This window comes from Helianthus annuus, chromosome 7, assembly GCF_002127325.2.
Source record: "Helianthus annuus cultivar XRQ/B chromosome 7, HanXRQr2.0-SUNRISE, whole genome shotgun sequence".
Taxonomy (NCBI): Eukaryota; Viridiplantae; Streptophyta; class Magnoliopsida; order Asterales; family Asteraceae; genus Helianthus; species Helianthus annuus.
In genome coordinates this window covers 55,883,983-55,899,886 of record NC_035439.2, presented here as the reverse complement: position 1 = coordinate 55,899,886, position 15,904 = coordinate 55,883,983, and the positions used below count along the sequence as shown (strand labels likewise).

General features: G+C 35.3%; 1 protein-coding gene across 1 annotated transcript; it reads left to right on the top strand.

The window, feature by feature from the left end:
* Positions 1-1,200: 1,200 nt before the first annotated feature.
* On the top strand, positions 1,201-5,715 carry LOC110891069 (mitochondrial import receptor subunit TOM40-1). Its single transcript, XM_022138730.2, has 11 exons — positions 1,201-1,497; positions 2,223-2,304; positions 2,388-2,487; positions 2,570-2,665; positions 2,755-2,805; positions 2,884-2,949; positions 3,116-3,217; positions 3,844-3,912; positions 3,997-4,080; positions 4,492-4,587; positions 5,378-5,715. Exons 1-11 carry the CDS (start codon positions 1,401-1,403, stop codon positions 5,432-5,434), a joined length of 900 nt encoding a protein of 299 aa, XP_021994422.1. The 5' UTR covers positions 1,201-1,400; the 3' UTR covers positions 5,435-5,715.
* Positions 5,716-15,904: the final 10,189 nt, after the last annotated feature.

The following is a 15,904-nucleotide window of genomic DNA, read 5'->3' as shown; positions in this document are numbered from 1 at the left end:
TCTCAAGCGGCTCACGGCGATGCGAGCGTGCAAAGTGCAAAGTGTGCTATCAAAGCGCCACATTGCGCCTCATCGCCCACGCCACGCCGCGCGCGTGTGCGAGTGCGAGTGCGAGTTAGGGTGTCCGCACCCTTTGCGAGTACACTTAGTGTGTGCTTCCATGAAATAATAAGGATGGAGAGTTCCCACTTAAATACCCCTTTAAGTTTCAACTCTCCTTCTATGTGGGACAAGATGCCACTTTCCCACTTTTTTTCAGCATTCAAGTTTCAAACACCAAACTTTGAGTATCGATATCTCATTCATCTTAGCTCCGTTTTGGACGTGGTTTAGTTCGTTGCGAAGCTCTTCCAACATAGAACACAAACCCACAAATAAATATATAAAACCCGCTCATTTTCTTATATTTATTTCTAGTCCAAAATAGGAAAAATCATTTTCCTATATTTGTGAAAAATGTTATTTTCACAAATTTCCAACAGTTTTCAGGATGGATGTTGTTATGCTTTCGTTGAATTTGATAACCCCAAATCTGCTCAAACTGCAGTGGAGGTATAATAAATTACATCTGGATTTTAAAATCTGCTCAACGAAGTGGCTGGAGTTTATGCACAAGTACGGGCATCGCCATCGCCAAGACAAAGATGAGAAACTCGAGACGAAGAATGAGTTTGATGGCGAGAGGCAGAACAGTATGACAGCCCACCATAAGAAGAAAAAGAGAGAACATAAAGGCGGATTCATATGGCCCGTTCGCAAGTTTTTGAAGCACACTTTTGATTGATAAACGTATGCAGGTAGGTATGGTTTGAGTATTTCATGAATCTATAGAAAGTAATATGCTATTTATGTTTAAGCATGTTTGAATTATCAGCATTTCAATATATTAACCTGTGATGTTTGATTTCTATCATATTAAGGCGAATAAAACATTTGGCATCAATTCATCTATCTGTCTGTCTTTTTCATTATACCTTAGTTAACGTCCTTGGATTGGCTGTGTTAATTGAGGTTACTCCAAGGTGTATGGGTTGTGTTAGTCAAATGACAAACTAAACAAAAAATTACAATATCTATACGTCTATGTATATTTTCTATTAAAATGTGTTATTCATGGTTTTCTAAAAATCACCCCTGTTTACACACGGATCTTACTACTAGTAAAATATAAGAGTACGTTATTAGACAATAAATCATTACATGTGTCACTTATGACCAAAAGATAGCGAAAATGGGAGTTGCCTTAGCCAGATGCTAGTTAATTGCTGAGCCGGGCCTGAGGCAGTGAGCCGTGTGCATCTCCAGCCGACTTAAGGGAAGGGTTTTGCAAGCAAAACTCATCATCATCAATGGCCGCAATCAGCAGATAGACAATCCAACTCTCTCGAACCTAGAATCAGATGGCGACACATATTCCTCCACCGGAACCTGAAAAAGTCGATTACATGGATCTACCGTGTCCCATTCCTTACGAAGAAATCCATCGCGAGGCTTTGAGTTAGCATTTCGATCACCTACTGTTTCACTTTGATTTTCTACATCATTTCATTTGGTCTGTCTGTCTATGTGAATTTCGGTTGTTGTTAAACCCCCCCTCCCTAGTTATAAACCCTAGCCAGGTTGACCAAATCTTACTTTTGAATGAGAATAGTAGTGATTTTGTTTTAACATATATGTTGCTTAGCTGTGATTTAGTATTATTGAGAGGAAAATAGGTTTAATAAAATGCAAGTCACATTGGGATGAGACCTGTTATCATACTTTTTATGTGCCAAGGCTTTGATTGAGAACTAAAATTTTATGTGATAAGTTACAAAACCCTAATACAATTCGAAGGTGAATAGATGACCAATTGCGGATATTATTTTTTGTGGAATTGAAGTTAAGGGGGTGTTTGGTGTTGCGTTTTCAAAATAGATTATGCGTTTTCAAAACGGCGTTTTGAAAAAGCATGTAGGTACATGCTTCTCCAAAATTGCGTTTTGGAGGCAGATAATCACTTTTTTTATCCAAACACTTTTTTAGATTATTTATGTTTTACAAACGCAATAATCAAATAATCACTTCAAAACGTAATTCCAAACACCCTTTAAAGAAATGATCAATTGCCATCAATTTTGCGTTTATGAGTTAACAGGGACATTAATTACCTGTGGAGTTCAAACATAATGTCCCTTATTTGTTGATTATTGAACAAACATAATGATTTGTATCTTATGCAGTGTCCTTGAAGCCTGAACATTTTGAGGGTTTGCGTTTTGATTTTACCAAGGGTCTCAATCAAAAATTCTCACTAAGTCACAGGTAACTTGCTAGTTTTTGTTTTAGAGAGTTGATATATTTTTTTTCTTTAGTTTAATTAATTTAATGATTATTATGTGTGTCAGTATTGTTATGGGACCTACGGAAGTTCCTTCTCAATCTGCTGAAACAATTAAAATTCCTACTGCAAACTATGAGTTTGGTGCTAACTTTATAGACCCAAAGGTTTGTTATCTTATGTATGTTTACTACCTTACCTTGTAAGCGATTAATCTCACTTTAATAGTGATATTTTTGTTTGTCAAAGGTGATGCTTTTTGGAAGAATCTTGACTGATGGGCGCCTAAGTGCTAGAGTGAAATGTGACTTGTCTGAGAATCTTACTATGAAGGCCAATGCTCAGGTATAATAAGAATGGCTGTTATGCAATTGTGAATTTACTGTTTGTTTTCATAAAATTACTTTATTAATCTAGCTTGAGATTGTTATCAGCTTACAAACGAGCCTCACATGTCTCACGGGATGTTCAACTTTGACTACAAGGTAATTTATTCATCCTGTTTGACATTTTATTTTCAAGTTTGAAGACATGAAAGTTTTTGTTACGGTTTCTGGATTCAGGGAACAGATTACAGGACTCAGTTCCAACTAGGAAATGGGGGTCTGCTTGGAGCTAATTATATCCAGGTATGTGTCATCTCTTATATAATAACAGAAACGTAATTAGTAAAAAAGGGTTGTGTTATGAATTGGTAAATTTAATCTCATCCTTTTGTTTGTCTTGCATATTTATGTTATCTTAACCGTGTTCCAGTATCATCATCGTTTTTGATGGGTGAAATTGTGGTTGCAGAGTGTGACACCTCACCTTTCTTTAGGTGGAGAAGTATTCTGGGCTGGTCAGCATAGGAAGTCTGGTCTTGGTTACGCTGCACGATACAACACGGATAAAATGGTCACATTCATTTTCTTCTTATGTGCATACATCGAATATTGTTTTTCCTATCGTTTCTTTTAGCATTGGAGACGGGTTAAATGGTTGTTTTATTTCCCAATTTAGATTTTATTTTTTCTTGCTTTTCGACATTTTACTTTTCTTATTCTTCTTGTAAAGTATATTTTTAAATTAATACAACTAGATATGAATATGAAATGTTTATTAATTCTGAATGACACTATTGTCAGATGCAATAAGGGACAGCTTAAACCTTTGATTGGAGTACTAGGTTAAGAGTGCTATGGTTTTCTCAAAAGTTTGTTGTTTGTTAATTGTGATTTTCTTTATTTACATTGTTTCTACTTCTACAAGGGGCATTTTGATCCACGTATAATTTAAATTGATTTGGATTGTGTTCTATTTCAAACGGGTAAAAAAAGCTGAAAAGAAAGCAAGTCTAAAGTCATACATGGTGTGTTCTTTATGCATACAGCCTCCTAGATTGTATGTTGGCAAAACGATAATTTATCGTATTAGTAATTTGGTTTTTTATATCATAATATTAAAGTAGTAGCAATTATCTATAAAAAGTGAAGGTGGTTTAACCTGTATTAAAAATGAACAGTTTGATGTTTTTCTTACAGGTTGCCTCAGGGCAAATTGCTAGCACTGGAATGGTGGCTCTAAGCTATGTTCAGAAAGTGTCTGAAAAGGTAAGAGACTAAATCTTGTTAAATAGTTATGAACTATATATAATTCAGTAAGTATCCCTGTTATTCTTATCTTGTTTGGCATAGGTTTCTCTGGCAACAGATATGATGTACAATTACATGTCAAGAGATGTCACTGCCAGCGTTGGCTATGACTATATACTCCGTCAGGTAATTCTTCACTAATAAACAGACTGTTTATACCTAACTAATAATAATTCTAGCTATATCAAAACACTAAGGATAAATAAACACCAACTAAATATTAAAATAAATATTCATGTAACCTATCTACTAAACAAATTGTTATTTGAACTTATCTGATTAATAAACTAATAACATGTGTTACACATCGTTTAGTTTCTTATTTTCAATATTTTTGTTACTTTCATATGGTAATGGTGGTAGTTACTTACGTACTTATGTTTGACACTGTATATGATATGCAGCTCACGTTTAGGGAAACAGTTCTACGTTGCTATTATATATATGTTTGACTTATTAGTAAAGACACATTGACCAATTTTGTCTTACAACAGGTAACTTGATTTAACTTGTTTTTTTTTTTTTGTTAATCAACAGTGTCGTCTTAGAGGGAAGATCGACTCAAATGGCTGTACATCTGCTTTTCTTGAAGAAAGGTTGAATATGGGTCTAAATTTCATTCTGTCAGCTGAGGTGAGTACATTTTGTCACTCCTTTAACAGATGCTGTATTCAAGAGGCGTCAATTCTGACCAGTTGGTCGAAGAAAGCACATTGGTTTCTCATATCATTGCTTAATTTGAATCATTTAGCCATCTCATGAGTCTTATTTTTAAAACTCAGTTAAATTAAATGTAATATAGGACCGAGAGAGATTTTAGGTGAGTGAATGGTGAACAAGGAAGAAGGAAATTAGTTCAACAAGACTAAATTACCAGAAAATATGAAGTCCACGGACTAGTAATTATTCCTTTTTGAAGTCCATCTAGGCCCCGTCCCAACAACAGAATAATAATAAACTCACCTCACTTTCCTTGGGATTTATTAAAGTGGTAGGGGAGTATTGATTTGCGTAAAGTGGAACAACTTATATCCCATTGGATCATGTGAATGGCCCGGATTGTGACAGATTGAGTGTAAATTTTTCTTTCTACACTAAACACTTTTAGTGTTATCATCTTCACAAATAGTGAAAGTGTTTATTGTGGAAAAAAAGAATGTACACTCGTCACACACACGATGCCAATGGATAAAAGTTGTTCTATCTATACTCCGTCTCTCCTACTGCATCACCATGGTTGCAGCCACCACCACTTTCTCCCTTTAAGATCCCAAATCTACGCAATCTTGTTCCTGTAAATTTTGTTGTGTTATTGTCAAGTTTTTTGTTATTAAAGCTATACATGCAAAATTCGAATCTTTAGACTCAAAAGTTGGATTTAGTTGTGACAATGAAACACTTTGTTTCGGGTTATGTTATGCAGATAGACCACAAGAAGAAAGATTACAAGTTTGGCTTTGGGTTGACAGTTGGAGAATAGATTAAAAAAACATGAGCGCAGATGCAAAATTTAGGAATTAAACTGATTTTTGATCTTGTCATACCAAGTCTGGTCTTTTTTATATTTTATTTATGGACAAAGAAGCAGTTTTGTACTTATTTTCAAGCAACATTAGTTTTGGCGCCAATTTGAGCTTTAGGGCACATAACATAATCTATAGCTGTAATTCAGTTGAATTCTTATTTGAAGCTGTAGAATGTCAGCCAATGCAATTGGCTGAATATTATTCAAATGGAGATACACATTTTACGTGCTTATTATATTGCTGTCTATCTATAAAGCAGTTTGGACCAAAAAAAAAAAAACCGAAGAACCGGTACCAGACTAGCTGGTTTGGTTTGGTTTGGTTTTTGGGTTACAAGTTTATGACCTACTACTGAGCACATTCAGTTACCTCGTCAGTCAGTCGAGACCTAAAGGACCTAGAGGATTCATGTCAAGCAGGCCTGGCAAAAGCAACCCATACATCTTATTTTGGGCCAGCATAATATCCTCCTGGGTTGTTTCGGGTTTAATATTATTTTTGAAGGGTCAAAATGGGAAAAAATAAAAAGAGGAAAAAGTTGGAATGGGTCAAGGTAAAAAGAGAAGCATGGGTAGAAGAAAAAATTAGAACGGTCTTTTTACAAATCTGCAATTGTCTTTCGTAGCTCACAATCTCTGCGTGATCTCACATCTGAAATTGTTTGAAATCACATTGAAGACTTTACCGATCGTCGATTGGTTGATTCGCATCTGAAATCATCTCAGCCATAATCATCTTCTACATCAATCTTGTCGATTCATAACTCTTCTATTCCAATTAGTTTCTTCTCCAATCGTTCTAAGTTGACTATTCACAGGTTCATCCATCTTATGCAATTAGTTCTTTTTTTCTCCATTGTTTTATCCAATTGGTCCTTTATATTCTTTACTGTTTTCCAAAGAATTGTTCTTCTGCAATCGTTTTCACAGATTCGATTTTGATCTGGCTGTGGAAACAAGGGTTCTTTAGTCGCAATTATGGAGTGTACCAATAGAACGCCCACTAGATGTTCGACGAAAGTCCAAGAAGAATTATGGGATATAATTCATTAATTTTAAATGAAAATTGAATGTGAATGTTATAAAAAGAAGTAAAAATTTGTGTTTTTACCCGTTTTGACCCAGACCCGTTTCGACCCGGACCCGTTCTGGCCCGAACCAATACAACCCGTTTTTTGAATCGACCCATTTTGACTTGACCTGTTTTGACCTGTCACCCGACCCAACCCACTCGTTTTGCCAGGCTTACTGTCTAGTGAACTTATCACACCCTCAAATTCCACATGCGTGGTTTTACCGCGAGGCCAGTGTCGGACCTAGGAATCTTTTTCATGTGGTGCGGAAAATTTTAGGGTTCATTTGTCTAATGTTATATGATAAAGTTTTGTTTTTCGGTCCATTTCGAGTCGGGTCATATAAAAAATAATCAAACTAAATTTTATATGATACACAAAAGTACGTCAAACGTACTTATAAATGCATAATGAAAATCCTATGGGTTTCTGTTTTTTGAAATCTAACCATAATCAATGCGTAACCCATGAAAACGATTATCGGCTTTTTTATTAAGTTGAACGATTTACGGCTTTATTGAAGGAAAGATAAAACCAAATCAAAATCAAATTTCAAATATGTGATACAAAAGTGTTAAAGTGTTCATTTTGTTTTTTGAACTTAGCAAACACATAACCTAAAAAAATGTAAAATAACAACTTAATAAGTGGTATTTTATATAATAACAAAAGATGAATGATCTTAGGAACAGTATATTAATAGGACAGTTTTAAGCTATTATTTACGATATTGCCATCATCAATATTATTTGGAGAAGGGAGACTAGATAGAGATATGAGAGAGCGGAGAGTACAAGGAGGCAGGAAATCCACCGCCTGCGACGGTGATTTCGCCTGATCTTTGGCTTCATTGACGTTTAGTTGTCATATGCGGTGGCCTACTCTCTCCATCTCTTCGCTTCTCTGAGAGCACGGGAGACGTCGTGCACCAGTGGCAGAATGCGGTGGCTGGCAACCGCAGCAGGCGGTCGGCTTTTGGCCCTTTCGTTGCCGGTCGTCCATGAAACTAACCATTTCTTGACGATGAGGACTACATCGATCACTGTTGCGGATGAGCGAAAGAGAACGGTGGGTGTAGCATCGACTAAGTAGGTTATTTCTATATTTTCCCAATCTTTTGGTACTGTACATTTGTTTGATAATTGTTTAAGAGAATCGAATTTCTGAGGTGGAATTTTCATGTGTATAGAAACCACTGGATCTGATAATATACTGAAGTTCAATTTCTATGTCCATTTGTGATTGATGTCTATGTTCTTGATTGAATCTGATATCAAAATGAGTTAATCGCAATCATTGTTTGTTTATCTGAATCCATAATTGATGAATTTCTCAAAACGTCGTTGTTTTTTAAATGGTTGCTTCGAGAAGCGTTTGCTTTCTGATGATCCCATCTTAGCTAAAGTTGCTATGGAATCCGGCCTTGGTATGTTCACCAATGTATCTTCTCTTTTTCTTGCGGTGGCCTAAAAATGGTATATTGATATATGGATATGTCCTTCACAAAACCGACAACACACTTATGAATCCGATATAGGTATATTGATATATGATACGTCTTTCACAAAACTGACAAACACACTTATCATTCCATTTCATTAGCCCCAATTTCACTTTGAGCACGACGTTTGAGACGATTTACGATCTGTGAGTTCAAATTCACAACACATGTTTGTTAATTTTTATGTTATTGATGGGTTTGTTGATATGGATGATGGGTTTTTTTAATGATGTTTATAACTTATTTGCTAATTTTTTGCTTCTATCTTTTTGTGCAGGATGTGATATTGAAGAAGAAAATGGGTAATTTGTTCTCCAATCTGTTCCCAAGGTGAGGATTTGTCATACCTCTTTCTATATATGCATTTGATTTCATATTTTTTAATGTGTTATTTTAATTATAAAGTGAAAAATGCATTGTAAATTAGATGTTATAAGTCGTTACATTATTTTGTTGTCATAGATGCATAAAATGCTTCTTCACATTATCTTAAAAACTGGTCACTAAAACTGAAAATGATCTTGCTCCTTTAACTATCAGATGTGGGACTGGGTTTTCTATTTATATGTGCATTATCACTTAATTTTAATTGTATCCCGAGTTTGTAATCATTAACTAATTTGTAAGAACAATGACATACTTTTATCAATTTAGTCTTTATTATTTCTTTTTCTGTATTAACATACAAATGTTTCTTTCTGCAAGTATATGAAGAATATTAATGAAGTTCATGAGTAAGAATATTAATTATCTTCATTGTCTTTATGTGTTTAGACAGTCTCTATTTAGGAGAGGCCCATAAATGGAACCAAGAAGATGGATACTGTTGGTAATTGATTTATTGCATGATGTTATTGTTGAATTCCAGGTTATATACAACTTTCCTGTAGGACCGTTTTGAAACCTGACGAGTCAATCAGAAGAGCGCTTAGACAGAATCAGAGGCGGAATTCATTGATTCGGTCTTCGTAAAGCTTGATTTCACTACTTAACGTCTCCTTTATTGATTATCTGACAAATATACAAGATTCGGAGACAAACGGGCAGGGCTTCGCCGTTACACCTTCAAAAACACACACATATACTGTTACTAGATCCGCTTCAATGACTCACATATATATAGGCACACTGGTTCGCTTATATGGACATGTCCATATAAGCGGACCACTCATCATGTCACAAGAGCGAACCACCTAAGTGACATATGAGCGAACCTATATATAAACTGACTAATAAGCGGACCTCTCTATATACCCTATAAGCGGACCTATCTCAAACATAATTTCTCGATTTCCGCTCACAATACAAACGGCCCTAGCCTAAGACTCGAACGAAGATGTAGTCGACAGACAACTGCACCAACAGATTCCCCCTTGAATGTTGACGGAATCTTCAGTGAGAGTCTTCAATCATTCACAGCTCTTCAATCTCGTTCAGTCTTCTTCAGGAACTCTGCCTGGAATTATATCTACTTCAGAAACTTCCTCCTGGAATTATATGCCTGGATCTTTCACTGGCTCTAACTTTCATCAGACTCCCCCTAACATCGAACTGGGATCGCCGTCTGGCATTTGTTATCACCAATGAAATCAAATCCTGGCTTTATCAGTTTAAGCTCTCCTCAGGTTCTGCTGTACCTCCTGGCTTTCCGTAGCAACAGGATCAGAAACCTGCAAAACTCAACCACTCTATCACAAACCAAAATAATTGTGATTCAACTTAATGAATCAACTAAACATTTGAGAATTTTCAAATTTATAACTTTTCAAAGATTTTGAAATATTCCGATTTCTAATTCAAATTAATGAATCATTTTAAACATTTCAAAACATTCAACCAACCTGTCAGTTCATCAAGTTTAGCCTTTTGAGATTTTGAATGACAGCTTTTCACCATCAGTTGTCGAAAATCTTTTTGGATTTTTCAAAATATAAAACGTAAATGCAAAGACAGAAATTTAAATGCAGAACAAACATATTTTTGTGAGTTTATGCAAGAGGATCATATCAGTTTTTGAGAAACATCACAAGCACCGTTAAGCTTCTAATCGTTTTAAGTTCTAAACGATTCACGTAGATTGACGATATAGTTGTCCTCTTAAATTTTCATACAAATTTTCAATCTATTCAGGATACTATTTAAGTGTTTTATGAACTTAGTTCAATTCATGTGTCCCACCTCTTGAATATACTCCCGTCCCGTATCCAGAATCCCAATATTCAGTCTTACAGGTATGAATACTACAATGATATCTGTACATAAATTAGGGGTAAAATGCGAGAACTGAGGGATCTCAGGTCAGAACTTCCGTTCACCAGAGAGATATCAGCTTCGACTTAGCAATGTGTCCCCTTTAGAGGATCTTTTCAGCTACAACAGATGATTATCAATTTTATTGTCTAATCAGCTGAGGGCTTTATGTTATGTTTCAAGCATTTTGGATAAAGTATTAGCCAAGGACTAGGTCAGAACTACCGTTCAGCAGAAGTCCCGGAATAATACCCCAGACATCATAGAGTATTAACACCTAGTATATCAGAATACGAGACCTTTCAAACGAGATTTCAGGGGTTACCTATATATCCAAGTAATGTTCCCCACGAATTTCACAAGTTTGAAATTTTAGATTTATATCCCGAATAAATCTACTAAAAGTATGAAAACCTATCGTCACATCATCAGTGAGACCATTTATTACATTTGAATTACATTTCTTTAGCGTGCTGTGATAGTCCAACTGATTTACTATCATTTCCTCTTGTTTCGCAACAAAACTCATTTTTACAATTTTTCAATGTTTTTGACATTTTCAAATTTTCTAATTTTTCTAAAATTTTTCTCCCCCTAAAATCAAAATATGTTTCAATTTTGATTTTCTGGGAAAATTTGAAACAAACTGTACAAACATGACAACACGATGAGAATCACTTCAATTCTCCATTCACTTGGCATAAACAATCAGAACTCCCCCTCACAACAAACTATATTCCCATTATGATTTCAAAACACTTAAGTTTGTTTTAATCAAAATGGTTTTTCCAGAAAATATAAGTTTGTTTACCAAACATTTTAGGTACGGGGTTACGGTTCATCATCTTGTCTTTCAACCATAAGTAGGAAAATCCAAGTACAAGTTAATGTCCTTGATTTACCATTTGCAATTCAGAAACCTCTGTACCACTTGTAAAAACATAGATTTTTTAATACCACTTGTAGGAAAAACACATACAAACCTTTTTACCGTTTGTATGATTGACATTACCGAATAGAATTAGAGAAAGATGCCGATTCATGATCCACGATACCATCTTGGGATCTCCGGCAATTCCTGCAAAATCTCAAACACTGATTTAGAAGGATGCCGATTCATGCTCCACGCTTACAAACCTGGGAGCTCCGGCAAGTCAGGATTTTTCATTTAAACAGATTCACCCAAGCCTGACCAGCCTTGGGTGATTTCGAATTCTTGTTCAACAATGGTGGAAATTTTGCATCATCCATTGTTAAACCAGAATTCTCCTTTTTTACCTCAACCAATGGCTCCTCTGGTTTTGACGAACCAGAATCATTTCCCGCAGATGGCTTGTCTGACTTTGACCTGTCAGATTCATCACCGACCATTTTCTTCTTCCTCTTTTCCTCTTTTGTCCTCAGATTTGTATCTGATGAACTCATCTTGCTTGACTTTGCAGCCGAGGAAGCTGATTCATCAGAACTCTTATTCTTTCCAACGGATAAACCCGAGGACAAAATCTTTTCAAGATACTCTCTCTCCTTCTTCCTCTTCTTCCTCAGTCTGTCTTTCTGCCCCTGTGAAAGTTTAACTTTCTTTTCCTGAATTGACTGTTCTTGAACTTTAGGTTTCAGAACCTGTTCCTGGGGCTTGACCTTGATTGGAATTTTTGCCACTTTCTGAGAATTAACCCTCAATCTTTCATTCGATCTCCTTGGGCAATCTCTGGCAATGTGACCTTTAATTTGACAATTGTAGCATCTTCTGGTCTCATAACTCCAATTCCGGCAGTTAACAGCAATGTGTCCTTGATAACCACATCGGTAACACACTCTGTTATCATACCGTGGACCACCTTTTTCACACCAAATACTCAGATCATAACATTGTTTGGCTTGGTGGTATTCCTTTCTCAAGTTTGCTGGTTTTGACTTTTCAGCACTGTGGTCCAACCTGCACCACTTATTACCAACAGTTTTTGAGTTTTCATTTTTTATTTTTTGTAATTTTTTATTGCGAGTGGATGATCGATCTGATGAACTTTTATTATCTTTTTGTTTCTGTTCCACTTTCTTCTTCAAAGGTTTCTGTTTAGAACATTCACCTTTTTAAGTCGATTGTAGAACAGTTTTCTGAAATTTTTCTTTTAATTTTAAAAACAATTTTTGTTTTTCTAATTTTTCATTTACATCATCAGATTTTTCATCGCAATCTTCAACTTTGACATTGTCAAAGTTTGTGACATCGTCACTTATTGGAACAGAATTGATCGGTTTTGGACAGGGGATATTCAAAAACTCAGAGGATGTCACAAAACCTTTCAATTTCTTTTCAAATTCCTCAATTTTGTTCCTCGAATTCTCAGCTTCACTTTCAAGCTGAGATATTCTCCCAAAATGAGACTTGATTGTTTCTTCATTCTCATTTTTCAAATTTTCAAGAACAGATTTTTCATTCATCAAAACTTTTATCTGTTCCTGCTATTTTGATTCATTCGCTTTCAGATTCTTGTTTTCAAGCTTAATCCAAAAATCCTCATCTTCTGAAGATTTCTTTTTCTTTTCAAAAACTTTGTCTTTTTCTTTCAACTTCTTGTTTTCAAATGTCAAACTGTTCAAATTACTTAACAGTTTGTCATTTTCAGCTTTCAACTTATCACAATTTTCTTTCAAAATAAGAATCTGCTTTTCATCAGTTTGCTTTTCTTCTTTCAACTTCTTGACTTCTGATGTCAAACTTTCCGCATCCTTCAAGAATTTGTCATTTTCAGTCTTGAAGCTGTCACATTTTGAGCACACTGATGCAAAACTTGAAGAGTCATTCTTCACAGATTCTTCAATTCCTGCACCAAAAAGTTTAACAAAATTAAAAGGATTCATACTTTCATCAATATAACATTTCCTTTTAATATCATATTTCAGAATCCTCTTTGTTGCAAGACATATCCGAACTCTTTTATCGATTTCTGTAATCACATCTAATTCCAATTCTTGTAAATTCTTTCCTATCTCATTCAAGAATTCCCTTCTTTTCTTTTCTTCCTTACGACACTCTGCATAAACCTCATTAAAGAACTGATGTGGATTAAGCTCTTGGAAAAAATCTTTTCTTTTTAGCTCAACCATGAATTCATCCCATTTAGCAGGTAAGGCAGTTGTCAATTTCAATATATGTTCATCAGTTGACATTCTAATACCCTTTCTCCACAAATTGTCCGTTAGAACTTTAAATCATGCTTCCATCTCATTCAACTTTTCATCCTTTTGACATATGAAAAGTTCAAAACTTTTAATCCAAATGTCCGTACCCATATTCCTATAATTGGTATCCACAGTTCTCATATACCAATTATTCAAGCTTTCAAGCTTATTGTTTTCTTGTTCATCAAAAACCATTTCTGTCATCGTTCGAATAATCTCGACAAAACTTTGTTCTCAAAAGCGAAACTAGTCAAAACCACAAAAGCGGACCAACTTGTGTTCGAATAAGCAAACCAATTGATGATCACTAGAGCGAATCTATCTGATGTACACTAAGGCGGACCAGATTGTTCAATTCGAGCGGACTGGAACCAACACTTCGAGCGAACCTGTTTACAACCTCAAAAGCGAACCTTGATCAAATCCCAATGAGCGAACCAGGTAATATCCTCAAAAGCGAACCAGAAGTGATTTTGGAGCGGACCAGCAACAATTCTTGTTCAGATAAGCGGATCTTAAATGTACTCTGGAGCGAACCAAAAACGTCAAACTGAAGCGAACCAGACTCAAATCGGTTCAAATGAGCGAACCAGAATGTGACCTAAAAGCGGATCTCTAAGGTGTCTGTTCGAGCGGATCTTGAAACAAACATGATTTGACCCATTTTTAAGCTGTATTTAAGCCTGAAACTTTCAAGGGTTTGTCTATGTCCGATAATACACAAACTGTGAAGTTTTGGTTCAATTTTGACCGTTAAAACTCCCTGAACTGATAAAAGAAGGTGTAGAAATCAGAATTTTTGAGCGAAAACGAACTAAACGGTAAGAACTTTTCTTCCTGAGCTCTGATACCACTTGTAGGACCGTTTTGAAACCTGACGAGTCAATCAGAAGAGCGCTTAGACAGAATCAGAGGCGGAATTCATAGATTCGGTCTTCGTAAAGCTTGATTTCACTACTTAACGTCTCCTTTATTGATTATCTGACAAATATACAAGATTCGGAGACAAACGGGCAGGGCTTCGCCGTTACACCTTCAAAAACACACACATATACTGTTACTAGATCCGCTTGAATGACTCACATATATATAGGCACACTGGTTCGCTTATATGGACATGTCCATATAAGCGGACCACTCATCATGTCACAAGAGCGAACCACCTAAGTGACATATGAGCGAACCTATATATAAAGTGACTAATAAGCGGACCTCTCTATATACCCTATAAGCGGACCTATCTCAAACATAATTTCTCGATTTCCGCTCACAATACAAACAGCCCTAGCCTAAGACTCGAACGAAGATGTAGTCGACAGACAACTGCACCAACATTTCCTAAACTTATATGTTAACAAATGTTGAGATTCACATCTAGAAGGCTAAACCTAAACTATAGTTCTTTATTGAGGAACTGGTACATCCGATCTTATTGTTAATCAAAGACTAAAAACATAGAAGCAGATAAGGTAATGAGTGAAACAAATTGGGGTCAAAGGTACCCAACTTTTAATACAAAGATTGACTTGGTGACATCCTTGATTTAACTTGAGCTATGTGATCTTAATTTTACGACTCCCTCGTCCGCAACGTGGGGTCAACATTGGTACCAATACCATATTCGTTTTTATGATTTTTTTCTCAACATTCCGGTATGAAATTTTGCTGAGCACAGAGTTTTATCACAATAAATATATATATTTTTTGTATCATAAGATATTCCGAGTCCAGGTATCATAGCGGTACCGTAACAAACCGAAATAATATCAATCGAACAACACCGGTATCGGTACAGATATTTTTCTTTATGATTATCAATCGATGTAAAACACATGTTGACTGCTATGCTAAGTGTCGGTATCAAGCTATCAAGCTGGTATTGTAATGAACTGAATCGATACCGACCGAAAACCCGCCGCGAAGCGCGGGGAATCCTACTAGTTATACATATTAATTGAAAAAGGGCATGAACAGTGTTTTTGATTTTTTTAATATTGTTTTTTTCTAAGTTTTTATTATTATATTGTTTTATTAGTTTAATTGATTTAAACATATATTTTAATATATATAGATATTAATTGAAAGAGGGCATGAACAGTGTTTTTGATTTTCTTAATATTGTTTTTATCTAAGTTTTTATTATTATATTGTTTTATTAGTTTAATTGATTTAAACATATATTTTTATATAACTTCTAAGATACGATCAAAGTACCAGTTATCAAACAAGAAATCATAAAAATGCATATATACTGGTACCGATGTTGTGGTAGCGATACGAAAATAAATATTGATATGACTACAGATGTTTTTTCAATCGGTTTTGATTGAATTTGGTATAATAGCGACACTAATCCGTTTAAAAAATATATATTGTAATGTTGAAATAAAAAGAGGGGAATAATTGTTTTTGATTTTT

Excerpts from the sequence above, each read along its gene's own strand:
- LOC110891069 (XM_022138730.2), top strand. The coding sequence starts at position 1,401 with ATGGCGACACATATTCCTCCACCGGAACCTGAAAAAGTCGATTACATG. Across the intron at positions 3,218-3,843 it reads GATACAACACGGATAAAATG|GTTGCCTCAGGGCAAATTGC; the intron begins GTCACATTCATT and ends TTTTTCTTACAG. Across the intron at positions 3,913-3,996 it reads TTCAGAAAGTGTCTGAAAAG|GTTTCTCTGGCAACAGATAT; the intron begins GTAAGAGACTAA and ends TGTTTGGCATAG.